We start from the raw sequence: 16,826 nt of genomic DNA on the forward strand, positions 1-16,826 counted from the left end.
TGAATGGGGGAGGGGCAGAGAGAGAGGGAGACACAGAATCGGAAACAGGCTCCAGGCTCTGAGCCATCAGCCCAGAGCCCGATGCGGGGCTCGAACTCACGGACCGCGAGATCGTGACCTGGCTGAAGTCGGACGCTTAACCGACTGCGCCACCCAGGCGCCCCTTTTTTTAAACTTTTTCAGTGGTTGCCCTCTAGTTTGCGACACACAGTTACAACTGATTCAAGTCTACCTTCATGTAACACTATACTACTCTATGGGTAGTGTTCCTTGCAACAAATAATCCTGATTTATTCTTCCTGTCCCTTGTAACATCATTGTCATTCATTTCACGTATATATAAGTAAACATTATACATGAGCATATGTATACTTACATACATAAGCATACATGGTCAAATACTGTGTTGCTATTATTTTGAACAAATTGTTAGATCAATTAAGAAGAAAAAAGTTTTTTTTATTAATTTTGTTTAATGTTTATTATTTTGAGAGAGAGACAGAGACAGAGAGAGACAGAGACAGAGACAGAGTGTGAGCAGGGGAGGGGCAGAGAGAGAGGGAGACACAGAATCCAAAACAGGCTCCAGGTGCCGACCCGTCATCACAGAGCCTGCCTGACATGGGGCTCAAACTCACAGACCTGAGCGAAGTCAGATACTTAACCGACTGAGCCACCCAGGCTTCCCAAGAAGAAAAATGTTTTAATATTATCATCACTTGTTCCTTCTTCAGTGCTTTTCTTGTTGTACTTCTAAGTTTCTGATCTATATCATGTCCTTCCTTCTAAATAACTTCTTTTTAACATTTCTTGCAAGGCAGGCCTACTGGCAACAAATTCCCTCAGTTTCTATTTATCTGAGAAAGTCTATTTCTCTTTGATTTTTAAAGTAATTCTAGATTGGTGTTTTTTTTTCTTCAACACTTAAAAAATTTTTTTTAATGTTTATTTATTTTTGATTGTGTGTGAGAGAGAGAGAGAGAGAGAGAGAGAGAGAGAGAGAGAGAGAGAGACAGGGTGTGAGTGGGGGGAGGAGCAGAGAGAGAGAGAGACAGAATCTGAAGCAGGCTCCAGGCTCTGAGCTGTCAGCACAGAGCCTGACATGGGGCTCAAATTCATGAACTGCGAAATCATGACCTGAGCTGAAGTCAGATGCTTAACCAACTGAGCCACCCAGGGGCCCCCTCCCTCAACACTTTTAATATTTCACTTCATTCTTCTCTTGCCTGCATGGTTTCTGAGGAGAAGTCAGATGTCATTTGATCTTTATAACTTTGTGGGTAGAGTGTTTTTTTTTTCCCCCCTCTGTCATCTTTAAGGATTTTTCTTTATCTTTGAGTTTCTGTAGTTTGACAATGATATGTCCAGGATACTGTTGTTTTTTTTTTTTTTAATTTTTAAAAGTTTTCATTAATTTATTTTGAGAGAGAGCGAGCAAGCATGAGCAAGGGATGGGCAGAGAGAGGGAGAGGGAGAATCCCAGGCAGGCCTTGATCTCGTGAAGTTATGACCTGAGCCAAAATCAAGAGTTGAATGCTCAATGGACTGAGCCACCCAGGTACCCCATAGGTATATTGTTTTTAAGCATTTATCCTGCTTAGTGTAATCTGAGTTTCCTGGATCAGTGGGTTGCTATCTGACATTAATTTGAGGACGTTCTCAGTCATTATTGCTTCAAATATTTCTTCTGTTCCTTTCTCTTTCTTCTCCTTCTAGTATTCTCATTTTGTGTATGTTACACCCCTTGTAGTTGTCTTACAGACCTTGGATATTGTGTTCTGTGTTTTTGTTTGTTTGTTTGTTTGTTTGTTTGTTTGTTTTTTGTCTTCGTTCTCTTTGCTTTTCAGTTTGGGAGGTTACTGTTCTCATATCTTCAAGCTCAGAGATTCTTTCCTCAGACATGCCTTGTTTCCCACTAAGCCTAACAAAGGCATTCTTCATTTCTGTTACAGTATTTTTTTTTTTTTTTACTTTGAACATTTCTTGGGTCTCTCTTAAGATTTTGATTTCTCTGTTTACATTGCCCATCTGTTCTGGCATTCTTTCTACTTTATCCATTAGAACTCTTAGCATGTTAATCATAGTTGTGTTAAATTCTCAGCCTGATGATGCCAACATCCCTACTATATCTGAGTCTGCTTCTGATGCTTATTATGTCTCTTCAGACTGTTGTTTGCCTTGTAATTTTATTTGAATTTTTTTTTTTAATGTGTATTTATTTTGAGGGAGAGAGACAGGGCACGAGCAGGGGAGGGGCAGAGAGAGAGGGAGACACAGAATCTAAAGCAGGCTCCAGGCTCTGAGCTGTCAGCACCGAGCCCAATGCAGGAAAACCAAGAGATCATGACCTGAGCTGAAAGCGAATGCTTAACCAGCTGAGCCACCCAGGCGCCCCAACCTTGTAAGTTTTTTATTGATAGCCTTGTGTGATGTGTTGGGTAAGGGAATAGCTATAAATAGGCCTTTAGTAATGTGGTGAGGTGTGGGGGAAGCAGAAGCATTCTGTGGTCCTGTTAGGTCTCAGTCTTTTAGTGAACTTGTGTTTCTAGACTGTGAGCTTCACAAAATTTCTCAATTTCTTTTCTGACTTTTGGGTGGGACACGATGGCTAGAGGGGTCTGGAGTTGAATATTGCCCTTTTCCCAGCTCAGTTAGGCTAGGCTCTGATTGGCTGGTTTCTCCAGAGAGCAGATCCTGTTAAGAAGAACAGAATACTCTGGCATGTTTCAAAATGGTTTTTTTCCCTCTGCTCTGTCAGAAGCATGAGGGGATTTTTCTCTGGTTGCTGTGGAACCTGGTGGAGGTCCAGGAGGGAAAACTCACTAACATGTGGGGGTCCCCTTATGATTTAGTCCCCTTATGATTATGCTGAGCCTCCAGCAGTTCATCATTGTTGTTCGTGTTGTTCCAGGAGTTAGGGTTCTGCTCTAGTAATTTGTGATTTTCTGTGTAAGCTTGTTGATTACTCTGATTTTGGAGGGAGCAGATTGCTCTGTGACCTAATATCTCATACATATCTAAGAAGAATTGTGGAATTTTCATTTGCTTTTTACTTGTTAGGGCAGAATGGCATCTTCTAAGCTTCTTATATGCTGTGCTGGAAAATTCAGCTTGAGTTCATAATTAAATTCTCAACAAACTTGGAATAGAAAGGAATTTACTCAACCTGATAAAGGGCATCTATAAAAAAAAAACAAAACAAAAAAACACCTATAGCCGCCTAATGGTGAGAGAATCAGTGCCTTCCTCCTAAGAGGAGGAAGAGGTAGGATGGCTACTCTGCAATTCCTGTTCAACACTGTGCTGGCAATCCTAACCAGTGCAAAAATGAAAGAAGAAATAAAAGGCACACAGATTTAAAACAAAGAAATAAACCATCCCTGTTTCCAGACCACATGATTGTTTTTGTAGAAAGTCCCAAAGAATCTCCCCCCAAATTTCTTTGAACTGAAAGGCAAATTAAGATCACAGAGTGATCAAAATGAACATACAAAAGCCAGTTTTAGTTTTTTAATTTATTTTTTGAAGGCAGTCATATTTTCGTATGCTAACAATGTACAATAGCATTTACAAAGCCCCCAAAACATGAAATACTTAGGTAACAAAACATGTCCAAGTTTTGTATGTGAAGAACTAGAAGATGCTGATGAATGAAGTCACAGAAAACCCAAATAAATGGAAAGGCAAGGTGCTCATGGACTGGAAGACAACATAGTAAAGATACCTCTTCTCAAACTGATCTGTAGATTTAATATAATTCCAATCAAAGTCTAAGCAGGATTTCTTTTGTGGATATGACCAGCTCATTGTAAAATTTTTGTGAAAAGTAAAGAAAATAGAATAGTGGATACAGTTTTTAAAAGAAGAATAAAATTGGAAGAATTACATACCTGATTTGAAGACTTGGCATAAAGCTATAGTAGTCAAGACAGTTTGGTATTGCTAGAAGGATAGATACATAAGTCAATGGAACAAAATAGAGAAATAGATTTCTAAAAATACAGTCAGTTGATTTCTAACAGGGGAGCGAAATCAATTTAGTGAAGAAAAGATATAGTCTTTCCAACAGAAGATATTGGCATAGTTGGCCATCCATATGCCAAAAAAAAAAAAAAAAAAAAAAAGAAGGGAAAAAAAGAAATTCAAGGCTTATACCTTCTACCAAAAATGAAGTCAAAATTGATTCTAGATCTAATTGCATAGACTAAAACTGTAAACTTTCAGAAGAAATCTTGGGAGAAAATCTTCATGGGTTAGGGAAAGAGTTTTTAGTTGATTCTTAAAGCACGATCCATTAAGGAAAAAATTGATATGCCAGACTTCATCAAAATTAAAGGTGTCTATGTTAAGAAAATGTTAAAAGACAGTGTTAAAGATATAGTAAGATTAAGAAAAAATATTTGCAAATCACATATCTAATGTGTATCCTGAATATACAAATTATATATACAAAATATACACATTCTAATGTGTATCCTGAATATCCTCAAAATTCAACAGGAAGAAGGTCAACAACCTAATTGAAAAATGGGCAAACGACTCAAGCAGATACTTTACCAACGTGGATATATGGATGAGAAATAAGCATGTGAAAAGACATTAAACCTTGTTAGCCATCAGGGAAATATAAACTGAAACCATAATGAGGTAACCCTACACACCTGTTGAAATGGCTAAACTTTTAAACAATAATACCAGGTGCTATGGAGTGACTAAAACTCATAGGAATCACACAGCCGCCCTAGGAGACGGTTTGGCAGTTTCTTATAAAGTTATAGGTACACTTACCGTATGACCCAGCACTTACACGTCTGGGTATTTACACTGGAGAAGCACAAGCTGTGTTTACACAGAAACCTGTATGTGAATGGTTGTACTGGCTCTAATTACAATTGCCAAAAAGCTGGAAACAACCTAAGTGTTCTTCAACAGGTGGTTAGATAAACAGCTGTCTACATTCGCACAATGGGGTCCTACTGGTCAGTAAAGAATGAACTATTGTGGGGCGCTTGGGTGGTTCAGTTGGTTAAGCATCTGACCCTTGACTTTGGCTCAGGTCATGATCTGGCAGTTTGTGAGATCGAGTTCCGTGTTGGGCTCTGAACTGGGCATAGAGCCTGCTTAGGATTCTCTCTCTCTCTCTCTCTCTCTCTCTCTCTCTCTCTCTGTCCCTCCCCCACTTATACGTGCATGTTCTCCCTCTCTCTCTCAAAATAAATAAACCTAAGAGAATGAACTATTGATGCACAAATGGATAAACCCCAGAGACACTATACTGGTGTAATTAAAGTTATATGGAGTAATTAGAACAGTGTGGTATTATAATAAGAAAAGACAGATGAACAGAACAGGATAGAAGGCACAGAAGAGAACCTTTTAGCATATGAAAAAGTTGATATTATGAGTGAAAGAAGCCAGTCTCAAAAGATTATGTACTGTATGATACCATTTGTATGTCTTTCTCAAAAAGACAAAACCACAGGGATAGAGGCCAGTTAGTGGTTTCCAAAGGTTGGAGGTGGTGGGAGGAGGTGACCACAGAGGATATCATGAGGAGTGTTTTGGGGTAATGGGATTGTTCTGTATCCCGATTGTGGCTATGGTTACACAGATTCATACAAGTGTTAAAATTTATGGAGTAACTGATTTACTATTGGTAATTTTTAAAAATACAATTAAAAATGATCTGTATATAATTTTCACACGTGTGCATGTATGTGTATGTGAGGAGAAGGCCTTGAGCATAAACCACCAGGCAAACATTGGTTCCTTTTGGGCGCTGGGTTTACTCATGACTTTTATTTTTGTTTGTGCTTTTCTGAACTTTCTAAATTTTTCCATACTGAACATACTATTGCTTCTATAATAATAATGCCTGAAGTTATTTAAATAAAACAAAACCCTTCTGGGGCTTCCCTTCAGCTGCAGGATGATGTGCCCCTGGCCTGTGCCTCACTCTTTGGTTCAGACACAAAGGCTGGCCTCTTGGGGCTTTAGCGGCCCCTGTTCTCTGTCACAGGCGTCACATGCCACCTGTCTGGGTGCATCCTCAGGGATCCGTGGCACTCCTCCTTTAATGTTCCATGTTTTTAAGAAGTGATTTCGGTCAACTTCCAAGGTTATGAAAATTCTGAGAATCCTCCAGACCAAATTTATAGGGGTTGACAGTTAAAACTCTGTAATACTGAGGGAGATGGCAAGAGTGAAGATCTTTCCTGTCGGCGGGGCCCAGTTCTGAATTCATTCTAAAGTGAACCGGTGTCACTCCACCCCAGGCTGTGGTGGGAATCTGTGATGTCACTGGTGTGGGTACAAGATAAATCCTCCCAGACTATGCATCACAGACACAGGCCTCGGTCACCATGTCCCCCGTGTGTCTCCCTGCTGTGCAGTTTGAGTTCATGATTGAGTCGATCCTGTACGCCCGGGACGTGTGGCTGAAGGAGGACGGGGTCATCTGGCCGACCACGGCCGCGCTGCACCTGGTGCCCTGCAGCGCCGACAGAGACTACCGCAGCAAGGTCCTCTTCTGGGACAACGCCTACGAGTTCAACCTCAGTGCTCTCAAGTGAGTGTGTGCTGCTGGGAGCGCAGACGTATTCCGGGGCCTCCTGGCTGTGCCAGCTGCGGGCTTCCTAAGACCGCATAACTTGGTGGTGGTAGAGCATGCCATGAGACTGATCTGAATTCACTCACATGCCTTGGAATTTTGCACGTGTCTTTCAGGCCTTTAAACTGGTAGCAGATGTGATGGGAATTGAAATGTCTTTTGCCATCTAAGTTCTCAAATGTAATGGGAAAAACGTCATGTTTAAAACCAAGGCCCTTTATAAATATGTGGGCCGTTAGCATACAAATAGATCTTCCTACTATGAGCTGTAAACTTTTAAGGGATCAGAAAATTTATTATGAAGTCATTCCTGACAGTTTGCAAAGGAAACGATGCTGCAGAATAGTTGATTTCCTAATTTTATATTATGGATGCACTTGTATAGTTGAGCATCAGGTTTAACTATAAAATGATTTCCTGATAGGTCCTTCACGTTTTAAATGTTGCCTCTTCTAAGAAGGATGGTGACAGAAGCTGGCTGCTTCCCCTTCTGAGTGTGCCGTGGGAGTTAGGAGAAACCAGCAGCAGCCCTGGAAGTTAGGTTGGGGGGCCCACTTGTCAGAAACTGCAGGAAATTTAGCTTATGCGGTGAGTGCCAGGTGAGCCCGGACACCTGCTTGATGCCCACTTGGGCAGTTGACAGCAAGATGGTGGCCTTGGGCGTTTTTGGTTTTTGTTAATTCAAAAAAAGAAAGAATAATGCAAGGGTAAGAAGTCTGCCCCAGTTAACATGTTGAACCATTGTACTCTCAACCCAAATCCCAAAAGGGATGGAGAGGAAATGTCCCCGGCAGAGCCGTTCTGTAGTTCATCTAGGGAGAAGTGGGTAGGAAGGGCCGGGGAGAATTAAAATAGAGCCGTGAAGAGCTGCCAGATACTAACATCTAAGCTACAGAGACAGGCGTGAGGGCAGGGTACTCCTGAGACCAGAAAAGACAGAGCAATGGACCAGGATGGACACACACACAACATGTGGGGAAAGTTGGGGTGTGAGGGGCAGAGGTGGCAAAGTGTTGTGGGACCATAGAAGAGCCCCTTGAAACTTCTTTTCTCCTCATACCATACACTGAAATTTAATTCCACATGGATTTAAGAGTTTTGTGGTAAAACATCGCATCAGCTGTAGGAATCCATGGGTCCCTATGTGTCAGGTCTTAGAAAGTCAACAGGAACAAGGAGGCACTGGACATCAGTCTGTAAAAATTGACAGCATCTGTATATCATCAGCATAAATACAATTTAAAAAGGCAGTGACTACTTAGAGAAAGTTACTAGCTGACATATCCTAGAGTCATTTAGAAAAGATGAGTATCCAGTGAAATTATAGTCAAGTCATGGAAATACACAAGTCACAAAAACCAAATAAAAATTACTGATAAATATTTGGAAAAAATTGCAGGATCATTAGTGGTTAAAATGCAAATTAAAATGAAATGCCATTTTTGCCTACCAGATGCGCAAAGATTAAATTAAAACAGCAGTTCTTGCTGTCTGAGCTGCAGGTGTGATGGCGGGGAGACGAGGCCGTGTGGCCAGAGCTGTGGGTGTGGCTGGCATCCACCCCCATCGCCCTCTGCCCCAGGGCCACGGCACGCTGCTGTGCACACAGTGTGGGAAACAGGCAGTTATCCGTAAGAATGCGGTTAAATTGCTACGTATCCATCAGATGGATGAATAGATGGTAAAACTGGTGGGACACAAACCATGTGTATAAAATGGTTTCTGCTTTGCATAAGAACATGTATAAATGTATCTCTGGGGGAGAAAATGACTAAATAGATCAAGGTACCAAGGTACAGTTTTCAAGTTCCACAGATTTAAGTTTCTTCTTTAAAAAAATTTTTTTTATGTTTATTTACTTTTGAGAGACACAGAGCACAAGTCGGGGAGGGACAGAGAGAGAGAGAGGGAGACACAGAATCTGAAGCAGGCTCCAGGCTCTGAGCTGTCAGCACAGAGCCTGATGCGGGGCTCGAACCCATGAACCTTAAGACCATGGCCTGAGTTGAAATTGGATGCTTAACCAACTGAGCCACCCAGGTGCCCCTCACATTTTTTCTTTATACTTTTCTATGTGTTCCCAATTCGTTATAAATGCATAACTATTTTATCATCAGAAAGATATTAAAAATATGTACATATTGTGGAATCTTTATTAAAATGTTTACCTTTATTTGCTATTTCAGAAGTCACTGCTGCACTTAAGTTTTGAAACGTTTCCGTGGTATATAGTAGGTTACTTTGGGCAAGTCTGGCAGTCAGCCAGTGGAGTGGGTGGGCTGTTGGGCGACAAGAAGATGACCCTGCAGGAGGCCCAGCGCTTGTGTCTTGTTTAACTGACGCAGCACAAGCCCTTCTCCAGGGGGCACCTGCAGGCCTTTATTGCAGAGTGACCTAGAACAGGAATATCTGTTTTATCTGCTGTGGGATATCTTACTATCCTGTACTCACCCTTCTTATGCCATGAGATGAAGTGCCTGCGTGAGGAGGTGAAGTCAGGTGAGTGACGGAGGCCTTGTGAGGTAGCGTCAGGCTCCTGCTGACCTTCTGTCGACCTGTCAGGAGTGGGGGGGGGAGGGGTCACCTCTTGGACTGCGGTCACTGAAACCACAACTGCGCAGAGCAGACTGGGTCAGGGCCCTGCTGTGTGTGGTAGAGGTTGGTTTCCACGTGTGCAGGCCCCAGGAATAGGATGTAGGCGGGAAGTGCTCACGTTGCTTGCACACTTGCCCGTCCACCTGCAGGGACTCCCAGCCCTGCCTCAGTGCCCTCGCCACAGGTGGTGGCTGGGAATTCCTGCTGATGCTGAAGAGAAAAAGCGAGAACCGTTGTCATGAATGTGTGTGTCAAAGCCCGAGATGCTGGTACCCGACTCTGAGCGGTTCCTTTGACTTTTTCCCTAGATCTTTAGCAATTAAGGAGTTTTTTTCGAAGCCCAAGTATAACCACATTTTGAAACCAGAAGACTGTCTCTCTGAACCATGTACAATATTACAGTTGGACATGAGAACTGTGCAGATTGCGGACCTAGAGGTGAGAGATGAGTCTTCCCTCTCACATTATGTAGGCGATGCACACACCCCAGAACTTGCTGTGCAGATAAATGAATTCATGAACTTTGCCTTTGATTTTTCCAGTCTCTTTTCTTTACGTTCTGATTTTGTATTTTATATTTTTATATTATTTTCTTTATAGTTAACCTCTTTAACATCATGAGCTATCTTTATGTTCACATACAATATTTTCAGTATCTTCAGATTCTAATTTTATCCAATTTTATCATGGACTTTGAATTTAAATTTTTTTCTAAGTTTTTTTAGCTACTGTTGATGACGAAATTCTTTATACTTTCACTTACCCTGTGTTGCCACAGGGTGGCATTTGTGGATTCAGGATGTCTCGTTTTTTTTTTTTTTTTTTTTTTTTTGGGACAGAGAGAGACAGAGCATGAATGGGGGAGGGGCAGAGAGAGAGGGAGACACAAAATCGGAAACAGGCTCCAGGCTCCGAGCCATCAGCCCAGAGCCTGACGCGGGGCTCGAACTCACGGACCGCGAGATCGTGACCTGGCTGAAGTCGGACGCTCAACCGACTGCGCCACCCAGGCGCCCCAGGATGTCTCGTTTTAAGGGTGCGCTGTGACGTGCGGGAGCTCAGCTGGGCCAAACAATGTGGGGACTGAACTGTTGAGTCTGCAGTTAGTTTTGCAGTATAGAGACTCAGCCTGGAACTTTCTATCTATGCAAAGAATTGAGAAGAAAAAGTATTGCACTCAAATTTGGGGGCAGAAAATTAGGCACGTGAGGCCCAAATTGCTTGAAACCTTTTGTGATTACCTGCAGCACTTGAATTTATGATGCAAGTTTTAATCCTTTCTTGAGGAGGAAATTTTATGTGGTTTTTGATATGTTGAGCCAAACTAGCAAGTTACAGATTCAGAATGACTGAAACGGGTGGTAGGGCTGCCTACCGCAGTGCAGTGTTGTGGGATTCGTGAAGTGAGTTGCTAATTCTTGCTCACACAGAGAAAGCCCTTGTGGCGTGGTGTCACATGCTTACCGAACCGTGTCCCTCTTTTATCGTCTGCTTGAACACAGACAATGAAAGGCGAGCTGCACTTTGAGATCAGGAAAGCTGGCACGCTGCATGGATTTACAGCCTGGTTCAGTGTTCGGTTTCAGAGCCTGGAGGAGGACGAGCCACAGCTGGTGCTGAGCACAGGCCCGTTCCACCCGTGAGTGTGCACCTCCCGCGGGGAGCTCCACAGCCCTTGGAAGAGCTGGGGCGGTTCACCTGCCTTCAGGTTGTCGGTATGACAACCACATGGCAGAGTCACGGATTTAGAGATCTGTCAATACTGGGTTGTTGACCTAGACTCTCTCCAGACCAGGCTACCCCAGGCGTGGAGCGCGGTGTGCACGCGGTGGGCAAGTCAAGGCTGTGCCCCACCTGCCCCTGCACTGGGCTCCCTAGGCTGCCCTCTGACCCCTGCATGAAGAGGAGGAGCAGACTTCATCTTCCTCAGTTGCTCTGGATGCTGCTTCTGCTTTCTGTGGTCTAACACAAACACGGTCAACAGAATTCTAGGGGCTTTTGACTCAGACTCTTGGGGAAGGTCAGTGTTTCTTGAGGAAAATTTTGTGTGCAGTAATGATGCACACTTGCTTGTGCGTCCTGGGAAGCTGATGTCGTCTGCTTCAGTGCTGGACACAGCAGCCCCCGTGGAAATGCTGCCTTCAACTGGGGCCTTTGTAGCCCTGTTCAGTAACTGCCCTGGACCAGGGGTTAGATGCTGGCTGTGGCAGTGCGCCCAGAGGGACCCTAGCTGTCCTCCTGTAACATGGGAGCAGGGCTGAGGAGCTGTTTGGCCAGAGTGTCCTGTGGAGGTCCAGGGCTCCATCAGCTTTCCTTCTAGATCCTACTGGGACAGATGAGAGTAGGAACACTAAAAACCCAGTGGACAGTCGTGTGCCTGGGCAGTCTTCCGCTGGCGTGTCCGGACACAGCTGGTGTGGGGCAGGCAGGGCGCAGAGCCTGGGACATCCGCTCTCTGAAGCCCAGGGAGAGACCCTCATGGTGGTTGAGGCAGGAGGGAGCAGGACCTCCCTGAGTGTGACCGTGGGGCGCAGGCCCAGCGTCTGGCAGAGGCCACAGTGCGCAGTTGAGCCATGCTGTCAGAGCCGGTAGAAAGTGACGAGCTCGGGAGTGTGACCATTTCCCCCAAATGTTACAGTTGCCATGCTCCCCTTCAGCCTGACTCACAGGAATGACAACTTATTTGGACTGCAGACTAGAACTCGGGCCCTGGCAGCTTAGAGACCGAGCAAAGGGCTCTGGGTGGATGCCTACTGTGCCAGGGTGCAAGGGGCCAGGTACCCTCTGCCTGGCCACCGGTGTGTCCTTGGGGCCACCAGGGCAAGCCTCCTTCACCCTTCTGGAATCTGGGCAGCATCCAGGAGCTGGATCCTGGCTGGGTTGTAACTCAATCCTGGCAACCCATAAAGGCCATCTGGATCATGGAGTCGGGGGATGTCTGTCCTGCGGTCAGCCTGAAAAACCAGGCTCCAGAGAGGTGACCCTACACCCTGTGTCTTGCAGCACCACCCACTGGAAGCAGGTGCTGTTTATGATGGATGAGCCTGTTTCTGTCCTCATGGGAGATGTGGTCACTGGCTCAGTTGTGTTGCAGAGAAACCCCGTGTGGAGGAGGCACATGTCCGTGGCACTGAGCTGGTCCGTCACTTCCACACAGGACCCCACATCACAGAAAGTAAGATATTTGGCTGTAAAATCAGGTGCTAGGGTGCTGGTCCTGGGAGACGGGTCTGTGGTGATCACAATGGCCAGACCACACGGCTTGTCTGTCTGTGTCACTTTTCTAACCTTCCTGAGGGGAAGTGGATGCTGTTATTTGCAGAACAGGAAACAGAGGTGCCAGAAGGTGAGTCTGTGGGGGCCGAGGCCCAGCCCATGCTAGGGCCACCCCTTCCTGTGTCCAGGAGGCCCCGGTGGAGAAACAGGGCTGGGGACCGACCCTCTGCGGGGGCCTTCAGGTGGTGGGTGATGTAGGTGTGTGGTGTGAGTCACCTTCCGACCGTGGCAGCAGTTTGAGGCCTGAGGAGCCGTCCTTCCCACAGTGAAACGGTGAGGCCTGGCGGGGCCTTTGGCATCATGTCTCACAGAGGCTGCTGAGCAAAGGATTCTCTTCTCAGACTCAGGGTTAATGTAGGACAGAAAAGAAAATCAAATGGCTTCTCTTTATGTGTTAATACCTGTTTTATGCTTTGTTTTATGATAACTTTTCAAATTTAACTTATTTTTTAAATTTACATCCAAGTTAGTTAGCATATAGTACAACAACGATTCGGGAGTAGATTCCTTAATGCCCCTTCCCCATTTAGCCCATACCCCGCTCCATTTTATGATAATTTTATGTTAAAATTTTAACGTTTGTCATTAAAAAACAATTCTGTCTCTGAATGTCATTCTTTTGTACAATATTAAATTACTTTTAGGAAATCCTGCATGTTAATCAGACTAAAGTGATTTATTATTTGATTGATTTGTTTTCTTTTTCAGGTTGGAGAAAAAGTCTTTCCCATCTGGAGATGACAGTTGAAGTTCTGTGGGAAGCAGCGTGCAGATAGTGCAGGAATGAGCCTGAGTGAATGAAGATGTCCTTGGATGTGAGCACATGTTCTTGCGAAAGCTGTGAGCTCTCTCGGCCTGACAGGGGTACCCCCGGAGCTGTGGGCTCAGTCTGTCCGTGGGGTCCTTCACAGACGGCTGTGCTTGGGCTCGGCGGGAACTCCCTCACCACTGTCACTGCCCATGTCTGTCCTCTAGAAGTAGGCTGTGTTTCCAGGTGTCCACAGTGCTGGCTTGTGGGTAAGTTGGTGGCACCGTGTCCCTAAGCTAGGTCTAGTTCACAACTCGTAGGACACACACACACATCAACCTTGTACGCCTGTGAAAGTGTTCACGCATCATGTGTTCATGGTGTCTTTGCTGCCCTGGTTCCTCCCTAACCATGCGGAATGTGGGACTGCACAAAGCCGTGCAGGACCTGCCGGTGGCCATGCATGTGACGGGACTCTGCATGGATAGTACAGTTGTAGAGATGTCTTCCAAATAAATTATGTGTTGGCACATAGCACGTGCTCAATAAATATTTTTAAATAAATGAATGTTGGCGTGTGTCCTGTTTCTGTGTACACACGTTCTTTTTACAAGCATGGGATCATGCTATATGCATTGCTTTGTAACTTTTCTCATCTAATATGAAGAAACTTCCATGCCTGTAGGTATGTGTCTACATTTTTGTGTGTGTATTGTTTTGAATTTTAATTAGCTTTTTATTGAACTATAAAGTATATACCCCAAACTGCATAGGTCACATGTGTACAGATGGGTGAAATTTCTTTCTTTTCTTAAGTTTATGTATTTACTTTTGAGAGAGAGAGAGCGAGAGAGCGAGTGCATGAGCAGGGGAGGGGCGGGGGGGGGGGAGAGAGAATCCCAGTGAGGCTCTGTACCCTCAGCCTGGAGCCAGACATGGAGCTTGAACCCACAAACTCTGAAATCCTGACCTGAGCCAAAATCAGGAGTCAGAGTCTCAACTGACTGAACCACCCACGTGCCCTGAGATGGGTGAAATTGCACAGAGTGGACATCCATGTAACTCGCACTCACTCCAAGACACTTCAACCCACTAGGGACCTAAGTGCCCCTTCCACTCAGTACCCTCCAAGGGTTATGCCTAACCTCTAACAGTGTAGATTGGTATGCCTGGTTTTGAACGTTATATGAGTGGAATTATAAATTGTCTATTTTCTAAAGAGTATTCAGTCAGTTTATGTCTTCTTAAAATTCATAGGTTGGACACTAACCCCCAGAGTGACAATATTAGGGGTCAGGGCCTTTGGGAGGTGGTCAGGCCATAAGGAGAGGCCCCCACGATGGGATCAGTGGGGGATCAGCCCATCTAGGAGAGTGTCCAGAGGGCACCTCTCCCTGCCCCCACGTGAGGGCCCAGTAGGGGGAGGCCGTCTGAGAGCCAGGAAGCGGGTCACCAAATGGGCTTGTGCCCTGATGTATGTCCAGTCCCAGACCATGAGAAATAAGTTAATGTTGAAGCTGCTCAGTCAGGGTGGCCTGGTGTGGCAGCCTGTGTGGTGTAAGACGGTACCCTTTTGTGTCTGCCTTCCTCAGTTCTCGTGATGTTTGTGAGACTCGTCTGTGGGTTGTGTGCACACGTGGCCTTCATGTTGCTGTGTGGTGTCCTGCTGTCTTATGTACCACTCTCTGCGGGTCTTCCTCCACTGCTGGACAGCTGCATTGTTCCCCGTGTTCAGCTAATGGGGTCTGTGCGGGTGTGTGTTTGGAGCATGAATGTATGTGCACGTTTCTATTGGAGGCACACCTGGACTTGAGCTTACCCAGGTACGAATGGCCGGATTGTCCTTCACAGTCAGAGAGCCTTATGTCCATACGGCAGGCCTGCAGGGCACTGCGATGCACATGTCAGTCCCTGCTGTCATCTGGGGTTCTCATCTTCACCGGCCTGGTGGGTGTATGGATGTAGTGGTTGATTGTCTGTTTCTCATTAATTTTGTGGGGGTTCTTGATGTAATCCGGCTGGGAGTCCTTCAAAGATTTGTTCTGTGAACTTCTACTCTGGGTTCTTCTTCCCTCTCTTTGGAGTATTTTGATAAACAGAAGTCTTTCTTAACTTTTATTTTGTTCAGTTTGACATTATTTTTCCTTATGAGTAACACCTCCTGTGTCCTGTTTAAGGAATCTTCTATTCCAAGATCTATAAGCTGTTCTCCTGAAGTCTCTTCCATAGCTTCTATTGTTTTTACCTTTGGCACATAAATCAGCACTCCACCTGGCCTTGGTTTCTGTCACTGATGTGAGGGAGGGGGTTGAGATCAATTTTCCCCCATGAGGTAGATGCTTAGATCATTGGTTTTTAACTTTTTCCTTTCCGACACTTGAATTTTCCTCTAGAGCTGCTTCAGCTGCAACAACTCATCTCGATACACTTTTAGTGTCTCCTGGTTTCAGGTATTTCCTAATTCCAATTCCAATTTCTTCTGTTGTACCATGGGCTTTTTTTTTTTTTTTTTTTAGAAATTTTGGCTTAATTTCAAAAGATGGGATTTTCTAGTTATTTTTCCTTATTAATCTCTAGCTCAATTTCACCACGGTCAGAGAACAACCTGAGTGATTTCAACAACCTGAGTGGTGTTCGCAAGTTTTTGAGAAGAAGGTGTGTCCTGTAAGAGGACATGGAGCTCTCAATACACCATTAAGGTCACGTCTATCAGTTGTGTTGTTCAGACACTTAGATCTTGACTGATAGTTTTGTCTGCTTGTTCTGTCAGCAGGATTTAAAGTCTCTTAGTTTGCTCAGGTGTCTAGAACAGAACACCACAGGCTGGGTGGCTGAAACAACAGGAATTTAACTCTGGAGGCTGGGAAGACCGAGATCAAGGGCCAGGACAGTTTGGTTCTAAATGGCCACCTTTTCCAGGTGTCCTCCCATGGCGGGGAGAGGGAGCATGGGCTCTCTGGTGTCTCTTCCTGTAAGGACACATCCAACTGGGTGAAGGCTTTACCTCAGTGACCTCAGTTAACCTAACTGCTTCCTTAAAGCCCCCGTCTCCAAATACAGATACATTGGGGGTTAGGGCTTTGATATGTACTGAGTGTTGGTGTCCCTCCAAAGTTCCCGTGTTGAAATCTAATCCCCTAATGCAATGGTGTTAGAAGCTGGGGCCTTTTGGGGGTGATTAGGTCATGAGGATGAAGACTGCATGAGTGGGATTAGTGCCCTCATAAAAGAGACCCCAGAAAGCACCTGGTCCCTTGCTCCAAGTGAGGGCACAGTGGGAAGGCCATTTGGAAACCGGAACAGGCTCTCACCAGACACCATGCCGTCACCTTGGTATTGGACTCCCAGCCTCCAGAACCATGAGAAATGACCTTAGCCACCCAGTCTGTGATCTTCTATTATGGCAGCTGGAGCAGACAGGCTTCAACATACGGAATTTGGAGGACACAGTTCAGATCATAGCATCCTGCCTCCTGGCCCCCAAAATTCAGGTCCTTTTGGTATGCAAAATACATTTATTCCACCCCAACAGCCCCAGAGTCTCAACCTATTCCAGCACCTGCTCCAAAGCCACCTCTACGCCAGACCTTGGGGCAG

The 16,826-nt window shown here is 45.0% G+C and overlaps 1 protein-coding gene across 8 annotated transcripts in view; it reads left to right on the plus strand.

Moving 5' to 3' along the window:
* The window catches only part of PRMT2 (protein arginine methyltransferase 2), a 72,704-nt gene extending 58,907 nt beyond the window's left edge, over positions 1–13,797 (plus strand). For all 8 annotated transcript variants that reach the window (XM_086676232.1, XM_086676233.1, XM_086676237.1 and 5 more), the window contains 5 exons: positions 6,393–6,568; positions 9,514–9,643; positions 10,708–10,844; positions 12,209–12,380; positions 13,190–13,797. In XM_086676232.1, coding sequence (XP_086532358.1) covers positions 6,393–6,568; positions 9,514–9,643; positions 10,708–10,844; positions 12,209–12,380; positions 13,190–13,222 — 648 coding nt within the window. In that variant the 3' untranslated portion in view covers positions 13,223–13,797. The remainder of the gene's footprint in view (positions 1–6,392; positions 6,569–9,513; positions 9,644–10,707; positions 10,845–12,208; positions 12,381–13,189) is intronic.
* The last annotated feature ends 3,029 nt before the right edge of the window (positions 13,798–16,826 follow it).

Source organism: Puma concolor, chromosome C2 (genome assembly GCF_028749965.1).
Source record: "Puma concolor isolate L17-30 chromosome C2, mPumCon1.1.hap2, whole genome shotgun sequence".
In the NCBI taxonomy this organism is placed as follows: Eukaryota; Metazoa; Chordata; class Mammalia; order Carnivora; family Felidae; genus Puma; species Puma concolor.